Below are 21,705 nucleotides of genomic sequence, written 5' to 3'. Positions count from 1 at the left end.
AAAAATACAAAATTCGCGAATTTCATGCGAAGAAACCGAAACCAAAAATACTGGCCCATTTCAAATAATATCATTTGGACGTAACTGTTCTTAAAATTTGAATTATCGGAGATAATATATTTGCAACATAACAGCTGTATAATTTCAAAAAACATATAAAAATATATATTCACGAAGTTTAAAAACTGTAATAAATCGTTATCACAGTATTTCAAAACATAAAATTGGAGTCTTGTATCATTTAATCTGAATTTTCTGGAACAATTATCTACAATGCAGGAAAGGAGTTGTTATAACCTGGTGACATCACAGTTTTGGGTGGGGTCACGTAGCCTACGTTTTCTTTGTTGTGGGCAAAAAAAGTTACACATAAGAAGTGACATAGATGATTATTAGTCATTGACAAAGACGAATATCAAGAAATATTAAGTCAAATATTTTTTTAAGTTCCCTTCAAATTCTGAATCCCGTTAAAATGAGATTAAACCATTAAACACATTTGTATCATGATGAGGGCTAGGTCAATTTCTAACTGGCGAAGTTAATTCGAATTAGAATAGTTACATAAAACATATAGCGAAAGCCTTCACGCGCATCATTATTGACGTGAACAGGGCTAATCGGCTACATAATTTGATTATCACCGTTTATCATCATCATTAATGTTTTCTTTAGCCTCCAGTGTGACAACAGGATTACCTAATATCCAAATTTTCAAGAATATTCGGTATTAAATGAAAAATTAAACAAAGCTGCATCATGCACACCTAATAAATGTTTTCATGATAAAAGTAAAGTCAAAATAAGGTTAGCAACTCTAATTGTGATCATTTTTATTGGTTGACTGAATCCTCAGATCGACACTGTCACACGGCTAAATCGATTCATTGAAATTACAAAGTAAACAGTCAGAAACCCGCATAGACTAAAACTAACGAAGAAACAAATTAGATTAAGATGGCGATGCCATCCTTGGTTATTATTATTGTTATTATTATTATTAGGCTATTATTATTATTTGGATTATTGTTAATAAACTATGCATACATTATGTCCATCTGATTTATGTTACAGTAGCTCGTTTAAACTGTCTGTTGCCTTTCTTTTTTAGGATGCATTCCAAAAACCGAACGATCGACTTAAGTTTTCCGCCAACTTTAACTAACCTATCAGCACATTGATTTAAAAACATTTGTAAGATCCAACTGCTATTTGACCGGTGGTCAGTTATTTATCTTGAAAATATCAAGGACGGAGACTACGGAATGAATGACTAAAAGAATCACAGGAAAATATTAAATGTAAATAATCTCAGATGGTACATCCATCTTGATGTCATATCGCGAGTTAACTTAACGCAGGACATATTCGGTGGTCATTGTCCTAATGCAGCACAAAGGTCCCTGAGAATTTCCGTACTCTTTTGGGTTACTAAACTTCTTTTTAAAACCGTGTGCCGTGGCAAAAACGGCCCTGCAAGTGCAACGCATGCTGCATGCATTTGGCAAAGTATTCAAACGACGGGACAGGCAAAGTCTCTTGTTGACACTTCTGGAGACGACCACAGGTGTGTGCTGGAGGTGCGGGGATTTTAGGAGAGATGATCGGACAGGAAAGGGGTCAGACCACAAGTGGAATTCATATACGCTAGTTATCGCCACCCAACATATACAATAACAAACAGAAACTATCAAGAATATTCTGCGCGCGCGGAAACTGAGGCTAGTTGACGCTTCTGTTTTGTCAGCATTTGAATAGTGACATGGACATTGTGTTGCGTTCAAAATCCAACCGAAAAGTATTTATACGTTGAAAGGGTGCCATCTAAGCAGTTGTTAATCAGAGTATGTTTGTATCAAGCAAAAACCAGTTAACTCAGAAAGTTAAGCTGTCTGTGTGCGAAAGTTTTTTTAAATTTAATTCATGGGGTCGTTACTTCAACGACAAATTAAACCACAATGGAAGAAAATAATAATAATAATAATAATAATAATAATAATAATAATAAAATTAATAATAATAATAATAATAATAATAATAATAATAATAATCATTAGGATTATTATTATTATAACAACGCAACATCTCAAAGACACTGGATATTTGCACCTCAAATGAACAATGTTAGAAATGAAAAATAATTATTTGGAAGTATCGTTTCCTTTTTCCCCCCAGTAATTATTGTTAAAACTTTTGTTCATCCACTAAAACAAACGAACTGAATGCATCTCCAGTAATGTTGGCAAAGACTAAGCTCAATGTGCGCATGTCTGACACAGAAAACGTTGTGCTCATTTAAGATTAAATTAATAAGAGGTTTTCACGAAGGCTAATTGCGTGTCAGATATCTTTAACGCCTTCCAGAAATTTGACATTTGATTGATATACAATATCAATATGAGCTGGTTTCCCCGTTGTCATCCAAAGCAAATACAGAGATAAAAGTATCAACACTCATTCAGAGCCAAGCCCTCGGGGGGCGGTTTCACAGACACGGATTACGTTTGGAGGATGGGGAATCTCCAAACAAAATGGAATTTAGTCGAGGACTGGACTTAATCGCCGTCTGTGAAACTGGCCCGAGATGTCAGGGCTGACAGCACCTTTAACCTTAAATTCTATCCACGTGCCCCTGGATGATCCAAATGGATCCAAAGCGCTGACCCTGGATCAGTCCTACCATGTTCACACTGGCATCAGTGTCGCCGGAAACAGAACGTTCCCTTGAGCCAGAGATAGAGAGAGAGAAGTCGAGCTGTGACCTCACAGTACTGGCCACCTGCCCATGACATCATCAACAGGAGACGATACTCTGAGGAGCTTGGGGGTGAACAAGAAGACACACAAGATTAATGCACAAGGTCAGAGGGAATATTGAGAGTTTTTTTTTTCTTTTGATGCTCATTTAAATATATAGTTTGCAAGCACTGACCATGACTACCTTTCAAAGTTCTGACAAGCAAAGCTCAGGAGTTCAACACATTCAACACACGCAGGATGTTGCGATGGGAACCAGAGCTATACACACTACACACAAATAGCCTGTTCCATCTAATTCAAGATATGCTCATGGCTCACAATAAGTTTTACATTACATTTTATTCATTTATTTATTTATCCAAAGTGACCAACAAAAATTTTTTTTTTTTTGAACCCTGAATATGTCTCAACAATCTGCGTCCGGATGTATAGCACTCATAGTATAATTCAGAGTAAACCCTAAAGTGTTAAACAACAATAAAATATTGTTCCAATCAAACTTCAGTGCTCATCTCAGCACTCGCCAGCCAGCTTGTGATTAACTTCACCTGACAGCGGCCATCTTAAGTCTTCCTGTTCCACCGGGAGGAGACGCAGAGTGAAACTCTCAAGATGGCTGCACTCAAACCCTGCGCTTTGGATCGAGGAAAGATGACTTTCACAGATGACGAACGTCTGGACAATTAAAAACAAACATGCTGTAAAATGTCGTCTTTTCACCAAGCATCCTTTAATAATATACATTACTGATAATATACATAATATACATTATTAAAGAGAGACACCACTGTGCCTATGATCCTCTGAGATTCAAGAGCACAATCAAAGAAACACAAGACGTCAGGTTCTACATTTCAAGGAACGAAACAGAAATGAAAGACAAAAAAGGATTTATTTGCAGTTCATTATTATGAGGGAAAAAAAAATACAACATTGGACTCTAACATCACCCGTGGTCCCAGTTCTCGGAGAGCCACGGGAAATAATTATGTACAGTTGTAAGCGCAGAGTTAATTCACCATGCTTTTTACAGATACGTGTCAGTTACGCACATAAAATCATCTCTCTCCTACCATAAATAGGCCTACGCATATTTGTCGTCTGTCTGAATTATTATCCGAATCAGGGTTCCTCCCCCCCCCCCCCTCCCCCACCAGATTTCACCTCTGCCACGATGAAACTTGAGCTACAAAATGGATGCCTACAATGACGGTTCACTTCTGAACCTCAAACACGGTACTCCAAAATGGGTCGTCAAGGATGAATAACTCGGTCCAAACTTTCAGCCTAGTCAGGTCCACATCACAGGGTAAGATAGCGGGACATCAATTTATAAAGATTTTTCTTTCTTCCACAAAAAAATAAAGCATTTTACATTACAAAGGTAGGTGAATACACTACAACCTGGCAACCCACTGACAGCACTTACTATGATGTACAGGACCTGAATACAAAAGATTTCCCCAAAGGAAAATAATGCACATTTATGCATGCTGTGGAAACTGTATTCAAGCTTCAAAATTAATTCTGAATCCCTTCAAGTCCAAACCTTAACAGCGGTCGTCTAAAACGGGCATTTATCATTTATGTGTGTGTGTGTGTGTGGCGGGGTCTTGCATTCAAAAAATGATTACTTCACAAAATTATGGACAGTGGTTGCACACAGTATTGTATGGGACTTTAACTGATTCGGTACTGGTATCAAGTGACAAATCTTTAACACGATTGCGTGCAAACTCGGTCCATAAATTCATAATTTCTGTGAGCGAATCCAGGGATTCATCTCTTTGAATGTGGCTGTAGAGGAGGGATCACCATGGTTACTGCTGAAGGGCGGACTTAGGAGTCCACATCCGATACATTTAGCCACTTTCCTTGCTATGGGAGGTTGACAATGTGTTAAACCACGTGCAGACAAAAAAACAAGAAAGAAAATCGAATGCATTTGAGATTTTTTTTAACCAAATACATTTATGGCCAATCTCTTTTCCATTGTTAACACAGCAAAGAAAGAACATAGTCACAATTCAGCATATTGAGAGCAAGTTTAAACTTTTGTGATTTCAGGTTCCATATTTCCACGACACCCTCAGGCTGGTTTGCCGGGGAACTCCATAACGCTTTGGTTTAGACGCAGATTCTGATGAATGACGGATCGCGTGGTTTTTTTTTTCCGAAGGGTTTCAGCAAGTCATTTCAGCAATAGTTACTTGTCTGAAACCAAAGTTCCCAACTGATTCAACCATTTAAGCATTTGGCAAAAACAAAAAAACAACAACAACAGAGCGAACCTAAGTGCTTTGTGAAGAAAATAAGTAAAAAAGTAAATAAAAAGGCACACATTTAGAGATCAGAGATCTAAAGGACAGTGAGCAAAGAATTACCCACCCGTTCAAAATTCAAGGCAAAATAATCTAAGCATTTGTTTTTGTTTCTGGGGTTTGCTGCGGGGGAATCTCTTGTTATTTAGCGAGACCACATGACACGTTTGGGTGGACAGGTGAACTCTTCTGCCCCCTAACGACCTGGAGGACCCAGCGGTGTGGAGGCAGGCTTAAATCTGGGATGGGGCGCTCCCATATCAGAAGAACATTTCTGAAGGAAAACCTAAAAGGAACCTAAAGGAACCTTTTTTCCAGGCAGCACGACACATGAACTGTTAGCAGTTCTGATCAATCACAACTTACTCTGCCAGCATATAGGGCTTTTATGACAGACCCACCAAAGCTACAAATTAAGGTCCTGCACCAAATCCTGCAGCCTTAACCGTACAGAACTCTCTGCGTGTCTTACACACAGCCAGGGGCACCAGCACCGAGCTACGCTTCTCACTGGTCCTCAACCATAACACAGAAATACCCAAATCAAAAAAAAATTTAAGTCCTCCAACAGAAACCATTCTGAACGGCTACCCACAGTCAAATACATATCCAAATAATTTTTATACACTTTTCCCCAAAATATTCAAATGCATAGTGTCTGGAATTCGGAAAGGCAATTGAAAATATATTTTGAAAGTACTGCAATGGATGAGAATACTTTCACAATCTTACAATATACAATTTCCCATATTCCCAGAAATTATGCATAATGACAAAATTGGGTTCACCAATTTTGGCCAAAAAGAAAACAAAAAACGAGAGAATGGCCATGAGTGAGCCATGTGAAAACGGTGTTACCATGGTGAATTTTGAGTGACAAAGCTCTTGTAACGTAATTGATATGCATTTTAAAAGTGTTTGACGGAAGCACTTGAAATTACAAACGTATTTCAAGGACATCTGCTAATAGTTTTAATCAAACATCGCTGTTTGTGGGAGAAAGAAATTAAATACTTAAAACACAATGCACTTTTCAGTCTTCGACAATGTCATCAAACAATCTTAAAAATGTCATTTCCAATGCAAATGCTCAAATGTCGTTGTATTTGGCACAGTTCTGCTGAATAAATGGTTGAGAAATTTAAACAAACAAATAAACAAAAAAAGTAGAGAAATGAGGCGAATAAGGCTTGAGGGGGACCATTTGCCCCAGCAGTTGCCCCAGCAGTTGCCCCAGCACAGTTGCCCCGGGGGCACACGGCTGAATCCCGCCCACAGCCCTCTGAAAAGAGCATCAGGGCGGTGAGCAGGGATATGGACTCAGCTCCCTGCAGAAAACCCCAGAATTGAGAGCAGCACTGCATTCAGGAGCTCGGATGTTGAGAGACATATCTACGGATGTAAGGTCAACCGATAGAGAGCAGTCCTGAATTCTGGGGCAGACATATCTACATATATGCCGCCATAGGCTCCTGGAACCGGCTGGGAGCAGTGCTGAAATTTAGAGCAGGGAGATGGTCGATTCAGAAGTCCCGATAAGATGCATAAGTGCCTCTGCTAGAAGTCTACAGAAGGAGGGTCGGGCTGAAAACTGGGATGCCATATTATCCAAGCGTAGTTGCCCCGAAAAGGCCGCTAGATTATTCCGACTGCCCAAGAAACTTCTCCCAGAACGCAAGGCTCCTTGTCCCCTTACCAAAATTCACCGCCCACGAGAGAGGCAGGTTTGGCGCTTTACGACCACGCCAACTGTGAAATAACGAAGTCCAGGAGGAAGACATGCCTTTGCGGTCACTCAGAACGGGCTGGCTGAGATGATGACATGAGCGTGACCGGTCCTGGACCGCAGGAACACAGAGGTCGGAGGGCGAAGCCGTGCGCGGCTGCTAACTCAACCTCCATTAGCAACGCGCACTGTTGCCAAGGGCAACAGAAAGCCTTGACCGGGCAACAAAGGCGAAGCCGTTTTCTGGTCGATCTTAACGCCACGTCCCCACCAACCCGACCCCCGCGTGCTAAACGAGCGCTAGCTAGCTTATCGCGTTTTCAGCAACCAGCGTCCACACGGCAAACAGGATTGTGTTTTGAGTTATTGCAGAGTAAAACACAGGAAAACACCCCCCTCCCCCCCCAACACAACACCAGCCACCAAAGGACCGACTGACTGATCTTTGGCTTTGACTTTAGTGATGCGAGCCATGCGTCTCAACGCCCCACTGTCACACCGGTCACACCCGATGACGGCTTTGCAAATGAGCATTTTGGGCGCCCCTTTAGATTCGTAAGTGCTTCTGTTGGACGTCTACAATACGGGAGTTGGGCTTAAAAGAGGGGCGCCTTATTATCCAAGTGTAGCGACCCCCGTAAGAGGCTGCTTGACTTCCTCTACCCCCACAGAGTTGTCCCTTGTTTTCAGTCAGGAATTTCCAATATCACCACTAACTCGAAAAATAGCGTTTATCTTTGCGTCTTTATCGTCGGTGCATATCAAGGTTTATGTGTTTTGCTGGCATTGTTTCAGAGTGGTCAGAGAAAGAGAGAGAGAGAGAGAGCAACGTTCTCTGTAACAAAACCACAAAAAAGCTGACCAATCAACAGTCTACGAAGCCCTCCTGCGCTCTGAGACATCTTTATGACTTACTTTTACGTCTGAGAGAATGGCGTGCCAATGTACACACTACATACATACATTTTCTTGGCTTGTTTTCAATAAAAAGCATAATCGATTTTATTCAGAATCTCTCCTGTGACTCTGAAATGGGATGTGTTTTTCGTGTTTTTTTTTTTGTTGGTTTGTTTAACAATTCATCAAAGTAAACAACATCAAAGACAACAACAACAAAAGAGGGGAGCTGTGTCGTGCCACAACGGTGCGCCCGTGCGGGTCTCCGCGCCGTCTGTGCGTTGCGTCGACACAATAACCAGACGGAAAGACTCGCGTCAAACATCATCTCACTACCCGGCGTCCACCCTCTCGCGCTCTCCCTCCCGGTGAGACGCAGCAGCTGCTGGTGTGTTCGCGTTTCCGACAGAGGGATCCACGGTGACCCAAAGGGGGGGGGCAGGCTTCCGAAGGAAGTTTCTAGATTTTTTTTTTTTTTTTTTTTTCGCCTCCGTTCCGTTTTCTGCGGGCCGAAAACAAGCCAAAAGACGAGTACCACGCCCACCAGTCCTCTTTCACCCTTTCATCACTCAGCGTCGTTTATGGAGGGGGGGGGGGGACAGGGGGACGGGACAAAACAAGGCAGGTTGTTATACCTGAACAAAACGGGGGGGGGGGAGACCACCGCTCCCCTCCCCCCCTCGCCTAACTGACCCCAGAGTCTGACCCCTCCCCGACCACCGCCCGCCCCACGGCGCTGACGTTTGGCGGAGTCCCGGGCGGGTGGGGGTTACGGGGGTGAGGGGGGACAGTTAGGGTCGGGGGCCCCGGGGGGGGGGCCCCGGGGGTGCCCCGGCTAGGGCTTGGAGCTCCCCTGGCTGTCGGGGTCGGTCCCCGAGGAGCTGGAGTCGGAGTCCGTGTCGGCCTCGTTGTCCTCCAGCCGGCACTTCTCCCGCAGCCGCTGCTGCGTGGCCTGCAGGTGGGCCAGCAGGGTCTGGTAGTCAAAGTGGCCCCGCTTCTCCCCAAACGGGTCCTGCCGCGGGAAACAGGAGAGCCAAAATGGCCGACGCCGTAAGATATCGCCTCGCCCCAGAGCGGGGCAGCCATTTTGTAATCCAGTGGACCTCACACTCCCGGTCCTGGAGAGCCGCAGTGGGGGTGGCTGGCTTTTTATTTTTAATATCCAGCAACCGATTCAGACCCAGAGAAACCAGGCGAGGTGAGTTAACGGTGTAATTAACTGCTTTAGTTCAGTTAAGTGCTGAATGACAAAACAATCCAGCACACCCTGCGGCTCTCCAGGACCAGGAGTGAGGAGCACAGTTGACCGCCCGTGAATTTACCACACAATCTGCAGGACTGAAGTAGTCAACGCCAACACAATTCGGTTACATGACGACCATCCCGGTTCCTGGATCTACCGTCCTGTAGTTTTTCCACTCCAACCCTCATTTAGCCCACCTGGTTTTACAAATTCGGGCTCAATGAGATCTCTAGCTGTTGAATGAGGTGTGCCTTGTTAGGGTTGGGGTGAAAACCTACAGGACAGTTTTTATTTAAAATATTATTTAAATAGATGTTATTTTAAAATGTTATATAAAAACTAATATCTTTATTGGACATGCCAAGCCAATGAAATGACTCTCAAACTCCTTTGCTATTATTCACTACTGCGTACATACATTAATTTCGAAGGCGAACATTTACTGGTACAATGTATTCATTTTTTAATTCCAGCTATATAATGCGCGCTGTGTAAAATCTTAATTGTCAATTCAGAAAATGAATGGGTGGCTTTGTAATTAAGAGCATCGGCAGGGTGAAAAGCTGGAAAAAGAAGCACGCGTCTCCATTTCCCTCTAAACGATATTTTCTTCCTCTATATTACCCCTCTGAATGCCGTGTGCTGTGGGCTTGTTGCCATGGTAACTGAATCTATAGGTTTACTGTGGGGGAGGGGGGGGCTTGCTGAGGGGTGTCACTACCTGCATGGTCTGTCCCTGAAGATGCAGGCGCTCCTTACACACCCCCTCGTAAAACTCGTAGTACTCCAGGAAGGACTTCTCCATCACACTCCTGCAGAAAACCAGAGAAGAAGAGACGGGGGTCACGGGGGGGGGGGGGAGGTCTCAGTCTACACACAAAATCACACTCCTGCAGAAAACCAGAGAAGAAGAGACGGGGGTCATGGGGGGGGGGGTCTCAGTCTACACACAGAATCACACTCCTGCAGAAAACCAGAGAAGAAGAGACGGGGGTCACGGGGGGGGGGAGGTCTCAGTCTACACACAGAATCACACTCCTGCTGAAAACCAGAGAAGAAGAGACGGGGGTCACGGGGGGGGGGGGGGGGGAGGTCTCAGTCTACACACAAAATCACACTCCTGCAGAAAACCAGAGAAGAAGAGACGGGGGTCACGGGGGTCACGGGGGCGAGGTCTCAGTCTACACACAGAGCAGTGACTGTGTGGAATAGCTGGGCAGGGCATGCAGCAGAGGCAGATACGCTGGGGGTTTTTAAGACTGGAGTCTACGGAGAGTGTAGGCAAACGCTGAGCACGATGAAAACGGCGAGCTTTGTTGGGCTGCACGGCCTGTTCTCAGCATTATGTTATGTAATGTTATGTAATGTTATGTTACGTTGTGTTAAGAGGAGTCTCTCAATCTTTCAACACTCTGAGAGCCAAGGTCTCATAGAACACAGATGCCGCTCTCCCGATGGCAAAGTCGCCGTTTACCTTCCGCCACGAGAATTTGGGGGTTAGGTGTCTTGCTCAGGGACACTTTGACACAGCCCGGGCGGGGGATCGAACCGGCAACCCGCCGACTGCCAGACGACTGCTCTTACTGCCCGAGCCAATGAGACGACTGCTCTTACTGCCTGAGCCAAGGAGACGACTGCTCTTACTGCCCGAGCCAATGAGACGACTGCTCTTACTGCCTGAGCCAATGAGACGACTGCTCTTACTGCCTGAGCCAATGAGACGACTGCTCTTACTGCCTGAGCCAATGAGACGACTGCTCTTACTGCCCGAGCCAATGAGACGACTGCTCTTACTGCCCGAGCCAATGAGACGACTGCTCTTACTGCCCGAGCCAATGAGACGACTGCTCTTACTGCCCGAGCCAATGAGACGACTGCTCTTACTGCCCGAGCCAATGAGACGACTGCTCTTACTGCCCGAGCCAATGAGACGACTGCTCTTACTGCCTGAGCCAATGAGACGACTGCTCTTACTGCCTGAGCCAATGAGACGACTGCTCTTACTGCCTGAGCCAATGAGACGACTGCGCTTACTGCCTGAGCCAATGAGACGACTGCGCTTACTGCCTGAGCCAATGAGACGACTGCTCTTACTGCCTGAGCCAATGAGACGACTGCTCTTACTGCCCGAGCCAATGAGACGACTGCTCTTACTGCCCGAGCCAATGAGACGACTGCTCTTACTGCCCGAGCCAATGAGACGACTGCTCTTACTGCCTGAGCCAATGAGACGACTGCTCTTACTGCCCGAGCCAATGAGACGACTGCTCTTACTGCCCGAGCCAATGAGACGACTGCTCTTACTGCCCGAGCCAATGAGACGACTGCTCTTACCGCCTGAGCCAATGAGACAACTGCTCTTACCGCGTGAGCCAATGAGACGACTGCTCTTACTGCCTGAGCCAATGAGACGACTGCTCTTACTGCCCGAGCCAATGAGACGACTGCTCTTACTGCCCGAGCCAATGAGACGACTGCTCTTACTGCCTGAGCCAATGAGACGACTGCTCTTACTGCCCGAGCCAATGAGACGACTGCTCTTACTGCCCGAGCCAATGAGACGACTGCTCTTACTGCCCGAGCCAATGAGACGACTGCTCTTACTGCCTGAGCCAATGAGACGACTGCTCTTACTGCCTGAGCCATGTCGCCCCGCATCAGATTCACAACCATCATCACAGCTAGGACCTGACATCAGTGCTATGTCGCCCGAACCTTTTAGTTTGCGCTAGTGTCGCTCTGGATAAGAGCACCTTCTCAAAGCCTAAACGTAAATATGAAATGTAGGACACACAGGACCAGGAAGGGAGATTCAGAGCATCCGTACCCATAAGGAGCTGAGAGGGGAGTCTCCAGGCTCTTTCCAGTCATTTATTCTTCAGCTGTTATCTCCTTTTCCGCTGCCTGACCCGGAACGATCGAGCCCCGCTATCTTTAAGGACATTCCAACCTGTTAAACGTTCCTTCTGGGAGCGAGAGGTAGAACTTTCCTTTGAGCAAGGAACCACGAGTGCATCCTTTGCAGAAGTATTTTTTCCAGAAGGTCTGACGTATAAATGTAATAAATGATCGACCTGTGGATCCACCTCACCCCATCTGCCATGTCTGTAACTGACCTGTGGGTCCACCTCTCCCCGTCTGCCACGTCTGTAACTGACCTGTGGATCAACCTCACCCCATCTGCCACGTCTGTAACTGACCTGTGGGTCCACCTCTCCCCATCTGCCACGTCTGTAACTGACCTGTGGGTCCACCTCACCCCATCTGCCACGTCTGAGCTGACCTGTGGAGCCACCTCACCCCATCTGCCACGTCTGTAACTGACCTGTGGAGCCACCTCTCCCCATCTGCCACGTCTGTAACTGACCTGTGGATCCACCTCTCCCCATCTGCCACGTCTGTAACTGACCTGTGGAGCCACCTCACCCCATCTGCCACGTCTGTAACTGACCTGTGGAGCCACCTCACCCCATCTGCCACGTCTGTAACTGACCTGTGGAGCCACCTCTCCCCATCTGCCACGTCTGTAACTGACCTGTGGAGCCACCTCACCCCATCTGCCACGTCTAACTGACCTGTGGATCCACCTCTCCCCATCTGCCACGTCTGTAACTGACCTGTGGAGCCACCTCACCCCATCTGCCACGTCTGTAACTGACCTATGGATCCACCTCACCCCATCTGCCACGTCTGTAACTGAGGAGCAAGGACATTCCATTCGCCTAATTACCATTCTCTCAATTTCCTCATCTTCACTTTCTTGGACAGGTGTGTGTATGTGTATGTGTATGTGTGGAATGTTAATTGTACTATTTTGAGAGATGTACAACAAATTCTGTATTACGTTAACGTGCAATGATAATAAAGGAATTCTATATATATACTCTATATGTCTAGCCTCTCCTGATGGGAGGAGCAAAGAGTAGGAAAAGGAACAAGGAAAGGAGACAGGAAAAAAAAAAAGCTATTTGAAAAAGAGACCTCTGTCTACGAGAACATGCCCGAGTTTAGGCACACCCTGTTGAGGCCACAGGCTTCATGGGTAAACTACCCTCAGGCCAGACCCACACCCGCCAATCACACAAACCACAGAAACAGTCAGGCGACATTCCTCTCAGATCACTTCCCCAACACGGCGGGGACGAAGCGCACAGAAATGCTAATTGCGGCAGATTGAGTTCTCGCCGACTTCATTAGCATTAGCTGCAATTTGGTTAGGACAGGCGTAATCAGAGAGCTGTGCGGAATCAGAATCGCTCAGTCTAATTCACTTTGCATGTTTCATTAGATTCCAGGATGTATTCCCTTCGGATGCACAGAATTTTTTAAAAATATTTTTATTTATTTATTTATTTATTTTAACATAACTGCTGGCGGTGAATATTGTGAATATTAGCCCGACCCACCCTCCTCCAGAAAACCCCCCACCCCCCCCCGAGGAGTGTAGCGCCACCTGTCGCTAAAAACAGGATGAGGGAAGCCCCAGAAATCTGAATCTTCTAATTCATCATTAGCATCTCAGGTCGGGTGGAACTGCTGCAGGTTTCTCTCCTGGCAAACAGAAATAGCCTGATTATCGTCTCACGCTCGCTCTGAACTCAGAGTCCAGACTGTCTATCCTTCTGCCAGGCGTAATTACTGCGTGCGTGCGTTTAATTACATCATTCCCACGGTAGCGGAGACACAGGCTATTGTTCGGAAAGGCAACACAGAAAAGTATTTTTAATGAGACACCACTTACGCTTTCTCGAGATTAGAGGTTAGCAACTTAAACTGATATCAATATTTACGAAATGAGAGTAGCCTTTTCAAAAAAGAAATTAAAAAAATAGGGCTTAAAAAAAAATGTAAGTAGCCACTTCATGAAAGGGCTCTCGATTTTAATTAAATTAAAACTGATGCAGTTTGAGTTCATTTTTTGCATGACCCCATTCAAGATGTGTTTATATCTATCAGGGTCTACGGCACTGCTGCCTTCCGCCCAAGTCCTGCTGCAAAGAAACAAAAAGTACTGCAGCCCAAAATTTCTCCAACCAAAATCAAATGGCTCGTTAAAAACATACAAACATACATTTGGATTTTTGAATCGTTTCATATGTTAATCAAGTTGAGTGAGGGCTGTAAGACATAACGCTAACGTGCTGAGTGGTGACGTAAGGGATTCTAATGGTCTTCGCTGAGCGGTGACGTATGGGATGCTAACGGACAGTAGCGTCCCATGCTAATGTGCTAAGCGGTGACGTATGGGATGCTAACGGACAGTAGCGCCCCATGCTAACGTGCTAAGCAGTGACGTATGGGATGATAACGGACAGTAGCGCCCCATGCTAACGTGCTAAGTGGTGACGTATGGGATAACTGACAGTAGCATCCCATGCTAACGTGCTAAGCGGTGATGTATGGGATGATAACGGACAGTAGCGTCCCATGCTAACGTGCTGAGCGGTGATGTAAGGGATTGTAATGGTCTTTGCTGAGCGGTCACGTATGGGATGCTAACGGACAGTAGCGCCCCATGCTAACGTGCTAAGCAGTGACGTAGGGGATGATAACGGACAGTAGCGTCCCATGCTAACATGCTAAGTGGTGATGTATGGGATGCTAACGGACAGTAGCGCCCCATGCTAACGTGCTAAGTGGTGACGTATGGGATGATAACGGACAGTAGCGTCCCATGCTAACGTGCTAAGCGGTGACGTATGGGATGATAACGGACAGTAGCATCCCATGCTAACGTGCTAAGCGGTGATGTATGGGATGATAACGGACAGTAGCGCCCCATGCTAACGTGCTAAGTGGTGACGTATGGGATAACTGACAGTAGCGCCCCATGCTAACGTGCTAAGCGGTGATGTATGGGATGCTAACGGACAGTAGCGTCCCATGCTAACGTGCTAAGTGGTCACATATGGGATAACGGACAGTAGCGCCCCATGCTAACGTGCTAAGCGGTGACGTAGGGAATGCTAACGTCTCCGCTGCAGCAGCGGGTCGAGCGGTGACGTATGGGATGCTAACGGGCAGCAGCGCCCCCTGCTAACGTGCTAAGCGGTCTCCGCTGAACGGTGACGTATGGGATGCTAACGGACAGTAGCGCCCCATGCTAACGTGCTAAGCGGTGATGTACGGGAGGGGACAGATGGCACGGGGGACGATGACTCACCACAGTGCTTCGGGGCAGGGACACTTGCCGTCCAGCATGTCACACACGGCCACACGCAGGGTCTCGTGGCGGATGCACTCGTTATAGTTCTTACTGTCGCCTGGGTGCCTCTCCTGGAACACACGCACACACACGCACATTCACATGTGTGCGCACACACAGACAAGCGCACATGCATAGGCACACACACGCATACGCATAGACATACAAACACACACACATGCATGCACACATATACACGCACACAGACACACAAACACAAACACACACACATGTAAATTCACACGAACACACACATAGGGCCAAGACACAAGCAGATGCACACACCATAGAACACATACAAATAAACAAAAAAAAGGTAAATCAATTAGTTTCAATCAATAATCTTTAACTTCAATCTGCATACACAAAACTAAGAGCTCCCTCACTTCAACTTTCAGGTGTATTTCTTTTAGTAATACATGCAGTGACTGGATGTACTGGTTCTCAGTGTTGCATTGTGGGTATTGTAGTTTACAGTAAAATGCAGGTTGAGCTCCTGGTTTTCGGCGCACCTGCTCAAAGCCCGGCTCGTTGTGGTAGGGGTTCTCCGTCATCAGGGACTGGATGGAGATGAGCACGGAGGAGATACTCTGGGCTGGGCTCCACGCCGGACCGGTCCAGGTCCTGGGGAACCACACAGAACAGGGTCATGGACCGCAAGGCAGCCACGCGTAGAGGACGCTGCCACAGTGGTCATACGATTACCCGAGGAGAATATCAGCCATACGGAACGCAGCAACCATAATCATTAACGGCACAGCACGCCCGCACAGGCACAAGCATAGCAGCCAGAGGTACAATGTTCAGCACAGGTAAGTGAAAAGTGGACAAGCAAGGGTAGAAAGGGGCTTTTGTCTTCATTAAGTATTATGACATGCACTTCCTGATCACGACAGTCGGTTCTGGCCCCATGGTGGTGGAATGAGGTCAGAACAGCAGACTCTGACCATCTTCGGGCGCAGACTAAAGACTCACCTCTTCAGGCTGCACCTTACCCCTCCCCTCCCTCCCTAACTACCTGTAATTTATAATGAACCATGTCTACCATCGATTGTTATTATCACGCTTGTTTCATTATTCCTTGCATGGTATTTGCTAAAACTTGTTTTATTGCTGCGTCCTGGTTGGTTTGTTCTCATCAGATTAAACTACACGGTTTTGAACCATGTGATCACTGGCACGTGGAACAGTACTTCTTTCTATGGTTTTTAGGGTTTATACCTGGTGCTGATTTGCACTTGGTTGAAATGCCTGTAACGCAATGCAATGTAAATAAAGGTTGTGTAGAGTGTGAATGTTGTTCAGCAATCAACACACAATCTGTCTGTGTCCCCTCAGTCCTTGACTGACCAGGATATCGATCAAGGTCCGCCATCTTTAAGGACATTCCAACCTGTTAAATGCTCCCTGAAGGTGCCAGGAGCTAGGAGACTCCCAAAAGACTCTTGAGCAAAGAAACCGTATTCATTAAAGAACACGGTACATATATATGACCTGTGGATGCACCTCTCCGCATTTTCCACGTCTGTAAATGATATGGCTTCAAACTAATGCTCGAAAGAGCAAGAACGTTACATTTTCCCAAATAGAAGTTCTCGATTCCTCCGTCCTAGCATTCTTTGACACGAGGAAAGGATGCAGAGAGGTGAAAATAACCTATTTGGAATGAGCGCAGCCTATTCGTGTAAAAAAACAGGTCAGAACAGGTCCTCCCAGGCAGCAGGGGGCGCCATTTACCCGAGGATGCTGAGGCACACTTTGCCGTTGCGGTAGAAGTTGGGGTTGAACCGCACGGTGTTGTTGCCCGTGGTGATGAGCTTGACGCGCGGCGGGTGAATGGGGTAGTCAGGGGGACAGCGGAACAGGAAGAGGAAGAACCCGCCCTCGTACGGCGTGTCGAAGGGCCCAGTGATCAGAGCGTGGATCTGCAGGGGACAAAGCGTCACTACATTACATTACATTACATTACATTACATTACAAGGCATTTAGCAGACGCTCTTATCCAGAGCGACGTACAACGAAGTGCCGACCGAACACAGGGACAAGTGCGAAGAGGACCCGAGAGGACAGCACGCGTTCCGAGTCCTAGCGTGACCGTGCAGATGCAATCGGAACCCTTGAAGAATACATCAACTTATGAACTGGCATACCACTGTTGGCAGCGAGAATACCCCCGAGTCATTGGCTGTGACATCAAGCACGTGTCGTATGACATCGCTGCTTTAGAGACACCACCTTTGTATCACGTTTTCGACAGCACTCATGTGACATTTTTACACCACTGGCCCACGTAACGAACATAAAATACACTACATTACATTACATTAAGGGCATTTGGCAGACGCTCTTATCCAGAGTGACGTACAGTTGATTAGACGAAGCAGGAGACAATCCTCCCCTGGAGCAATGCAGGGTTAAGGGCCTTGCTCAATGGCTGTGTGGATCTTACTGTGGCTACACCGGGGATCAAACCACCAACCTTGCAGGTCCCAGTCATGTACCTTAACCACTACACTACCGACTGCCCTGAAATACACAGTTCAGAAGGATAATGTGGAAGAGGTGCACAATAAATAGTTTCTGCTATGGATCGTGGTTTTCCAGGAACCTTCGTAAAAACGACCTCTGCAGTCTCTCCTCAATCTGCGTGAGGGCATTTTAAGGGGCAGCCATCGCGACACAATCCTGAACAACCGACACTCAACAGAGCACCTCATTATTGAGGTTACGTAGGTTAATCTACGGCCCCAGCTTACAAGCAACGACAATTACACATTTGATCAGAGGTGTAACTGCGTCCATATGTGTTTCTGGGCAACAATCTCAATGAGATAAGCAGCCAATCGCACCCAACAAACGTGTCTGGGCACAGAGCGCGCTACGCACGGAACGTACAGAGGAGACGCATTTCACTGGGGAGTGAGGCTCACCTTAGTCATGTCGTGGGGGTCGGGAACCACAAACATGCCCGGAGGAGGCTCCTTGTAGATGGACATAATATCCCTGCAGAGTCGGCGTCAGACGGGAAGAGAATGCGTAAGAAAGGGAAGAGAGAACGAGAGAGAAAGAGACAGGAAGTGACAGATACGGGGGGGGGGGGGGGAACCGACATCTCACACACAGAACCAAAAACCCCTCGATACGCGTTTCAGTGGAAACTGATGAAAGGGTTCTCCCAGTAGAACAAGGGGACATTGGTGGGAAATTAAGAGAAATGTGAATTCCATTTATTATTTATTTATTATTCTTTTTTACAGAGAGTTGTCAGGACAGGGAACAACTTGCCAGATCATGTCATAGAGGCAGACGCCCTCTACTGAAACGACCTAACAGTCTATATACACACAGTTTTTCTTCAAGCTTTTCAAATTGCTCCTTTCCATCCATTCTACTGCTTCTGTTGAGGGGGAAGTCCAGGACCCAAGGCTGGATGAGTGGAAACAAAACGGAACTCTGCCTACTTCCCTGACAATAGGGGGCTTTCCATCAGAAATCCTAGGAATTACCAAAGTCGGGCTTCCAAAATTAGAAAACAAGTACGGTAAACATTAACACTTAACAATAAGGTTCCATGAATTGGCATGAACTAATGCAGTTATTCACCAACTACTGTATTTGTACAACATTAATTTGTGCTAGCAAGATTAGTTATTGCTCATTAATATTGGAATGAAAAAGTCAGTGAACGTATTTGTTAGTGGTTAACTAATTATAAGAGCATCCTGTTTTTGCTAATGTATTAATATCATGTAACAAAAACATCAGTTAGTTGTTAGAAAATGTATTAAAAAGTTGATTTAATACTTAATTAATGTATTTGTCCATCATTAATTCATTAATTACATTAGTTAATGCCAATTAATTCAAAGGCTTCATGTCGAAATTGTGTCAAGTCATTAGACAACAGTGCTAAATCAACGTCATAACATTGATTTTTGCGATGACAAGGTGCAGAACGCTAAGTTTCGAAATTACAACACAGGAAACATTGTAGGACTACAGGCAGGAACACACCTCAATTTATCTGCGGGGTGGGGGCGGGGTTAATTTACATTTTACATTTAGGCGACGAGTAGAGCTGATGTCATAAGCCTCACAACCTAGAGTACTAAAAATACATGCATAAGAACTACAACATAAGAAGACGAATAGTGAGAATTTTCAGGAGTGGCATAAGAAACAAAAATGTCTAAAGGTAGAGAACTTGATGTTGGCACAAGTAAGGCCAGCAAATCCACGAAAAATGCCCCTAGTTAAGCGCTAGATCAACCACTATGCAATGGAAACAAGTGCGTCTTCAGTCTGCGGCGGAATATACCAGAAAGCAACTCTGCCGACTCAGACCAATCTAGCTAGCTACGACCTCTTTCTTACTCTGTTACAAGACTTGTGCGGATTTTAGGTGGCTTTTCGTGTGAACTCAACACTACCGGGGCTGCGTTTTGATAAATATTTGGCCCAAAGTTGTATTTCCTTAACATCAGTTACGTTGATGTTCATCACAAACTGGGTGCAGGAACCAAAGTTATCTCGTAGATGGCTAACGTTAGCTAGCTAAACTCGCTAACGTCTACTTCTCTTATTAGGCATACACGTACCAACACCAGTACGAACAAGGTCATACATTTAAGATTTACCTTTTTATCCGGAGAACACACTGCTGCGATGGCTTCTCGTTGTCCCAGTCGGTGCTTACGGTCGGATCCCAGAAAGTGGAGTGAATATGGGAGAGGAGACCTGCCCCGGCCAAGTTCGGAGTACCAGTGACCCCCAAACCGATGCTCGGTGGCAAAACTGTCGCGGTGGCAGAAGACGGTGCTAAAATGGCAGTGCCTACGGCAGTACCAAGGACACCTATGGCAGTCCCAAACCCGCTTCCCACCGAAGAAGTTGTCATATCTGCAATGCCCGGAGCCATAACAGCTAGGCCGGTCTCTGCAGCTGCTGCAGGAGACGGCGAACCAGGGTTAGCACCACTCGAGTGACCTGGCACAGAATTAGCTAAACTCGGCAACAACTGCTGGGTTCCGCTGCCCTGACTCGTCCCGCCAGACAACCCAACACCACCGATTGCCTCTTCTCCTGTGCTATCCATGATGTTTAGATTCTGTATGCTTCTGATAGCTAGTTAGCTAGCTATCGCTGTGGTATGTAATTCTTCAATGGGAGGCAGTCATACGGATTTATCGGCGAACGAGGAAGAGCTTGCTATCTAGCTAGCCTAGCTAGGTAAATTAGCTAGAGCTAACGTCAAATCGTTAGCTACATTGAGATGAAAGACTAACGTTAGTTATTTTTTTTCCCACAAGCTAGCTAACTGCGAAAACGGATAGTTACTCGCGTAAGAGTGGAATGAATAAAATCAATTCTCGCTACAAATTTCTTCAGATCACAACTCTCAATCACACGAACACAAACTGCTCTTCCAATCCGAGTATCACGGCGTTAGCTCGTCTATTTCCACACAACCACTTCCTCCTCTTACAGAAGAGCGCTGCTCTCTAGTGGTAACATTTCAGTATAACAGCTTGTGACTTCAACAAATCTCAGTGTGCAACCATTTTTGAAAGGTGTCAAGCTGACAAAGGTTTTGCAGATACGTTCGGCTAAGCTAGCTTTTTCAGTTCAAACATAATCGCTACAGTTAATGTTAAAGGTGAAATAAATGCATGAAAGAACGCTGAACTAGCGTTATAATTCAAGACAAAACAGGAATGAGAATGCCTGGATGAGTGTTCATTTGCCACCTGAAGAATTCCTTTCCTCGCCACCAGGGGGAGCTTTTGTTTACGTCTGTTTTAATGTGTAGGAGGCATACTCTAAACAGATTTGTTTAAATACGAGTTAAATAGTAGCCTATTAGAAACGCTATCACTAGGCGTGAACGCAACAAATGAATAATCGCCATGTGATCAATAAGTATCCGTTTACAAATATTATTTTAAAGGTTCAATTAATCAATCCATATGCACTACATATGAACATTGACATTCCACCCCCCCCCCCAAATAAAACAAATAATAAGAGTAATAATTCGTGCTACATAAATATTTTAACATCTAATTTATTGTGATGGGTCAAGTACATTATAGAAACAATTATCATCCCATACTGACCTCAAGAGTCAGCACAGAGCAGAATTGTGCCAGGCCAAATCCTTTTCCGCTGCATATTAAGTTAATTTCTTTCGAAAACACTCTCCTCAATGCATTTAGTTTTGCCACATGAAGAGAATAAATCTTAAAGTGGCTGTTAGGAGCCTGGATGGCTGACGGTTCGGTTCACAGCCAACAAAGTGAGTGCTGAGTACTCTAAATTTTTAAGCACTGTATTTATGTTCTGTATGTTTTTAAAGACTTTAAAAAGCATCATTGTCTCATCCTGGCACTTCTTACGAAGGAGGATTGAGATATTACTCCCTTGGGTGAGCTTTTATCTTGCACACGGCTCACCCACGGGGGTAATAATTTTACGAAATCTAAAGCATTGCTGAACTTGCAGCTCCCACCGAGAAGTAATGTTCAAAACAGATCACACTCAGCATTTAGACCT

The 21,705-nt window shown here is 45.6% G+C and overlaps 1 protein-coding gene across 1 annotated transcript; it reads right to left on the bottom strand.

Moving 5' to 3' along the window:
* Positions 1-8,443: 8,443 nt before the first annotated feature.
* On the bottom strand, positions 8,444-20,619 carry ube2z (ubiquitin-conjugating enzyme E2Z). Its single transcript, XM_061224622.1, has 7 exons — positions 19,791-20,619; positions 18,084-18,156; positions 16,890-17,077; positions 15,665-15,776; positions 15,111-15,223; positions 9,669-9,759; positions 8,444-8,716 (listed from the first exon to the last, which is right to left on the bottom strand). The coding sequence occupies exons 1-7, from the start codon at positions 20,246-20,248 to the stop codon at positions 8,540-8,542; spliced, it is 1,212 nt and encodes a 403-aa protein (XP_061080606.1). The 5' UTR covers positions 20,249-20,619; the 3' UTR covers positions 8,444-8,539.
* Positions 20,620-21,705: the final 1,086 nt, after the last annotated feature.

The sequence above is a fragment of the Conger conger genome, chromosome 16 (assembly GCF_963514075.1).
Source record: "Conger conger chromosome 16, fConCon1.1, whole genome shotgun sequence".
NCBI lineage: Eukaryota > Metazoa > Chordata > Actinopteri > Anguilliformes > Congridae > Conger > Conger conger.
Note: the sequence above shows the minus strand (reverse complement) of the source record. Positions and strands in the feature narration are given on the sequence as shown.

Bases quoted from the DNA above. Each gene is read 5' to 3' on its own strand.
- ube2z (XM_061224622.1), bottom strand. From the start codon at position 20,248: ATGGATAGCACAGGAGAAGAGGCAATCGGTGGTGTTGGGTTGTCTGGC. The intron at 15,777-16,889 runs GTAAATGGCGCC...GTGGTTCCCCAG, and splicing joins GTGTGCCTCAGCATCCTCGG to GACCTGGACCGGTCCGGCGT. The intron at 15,224-15,664 runs GTGCGCCGAAAA...CGTGTGTTCCAG, and splicing joins ACGAGCCGGGCTTTGAGCAG to GAGAGGCACCCAGGCGACAG.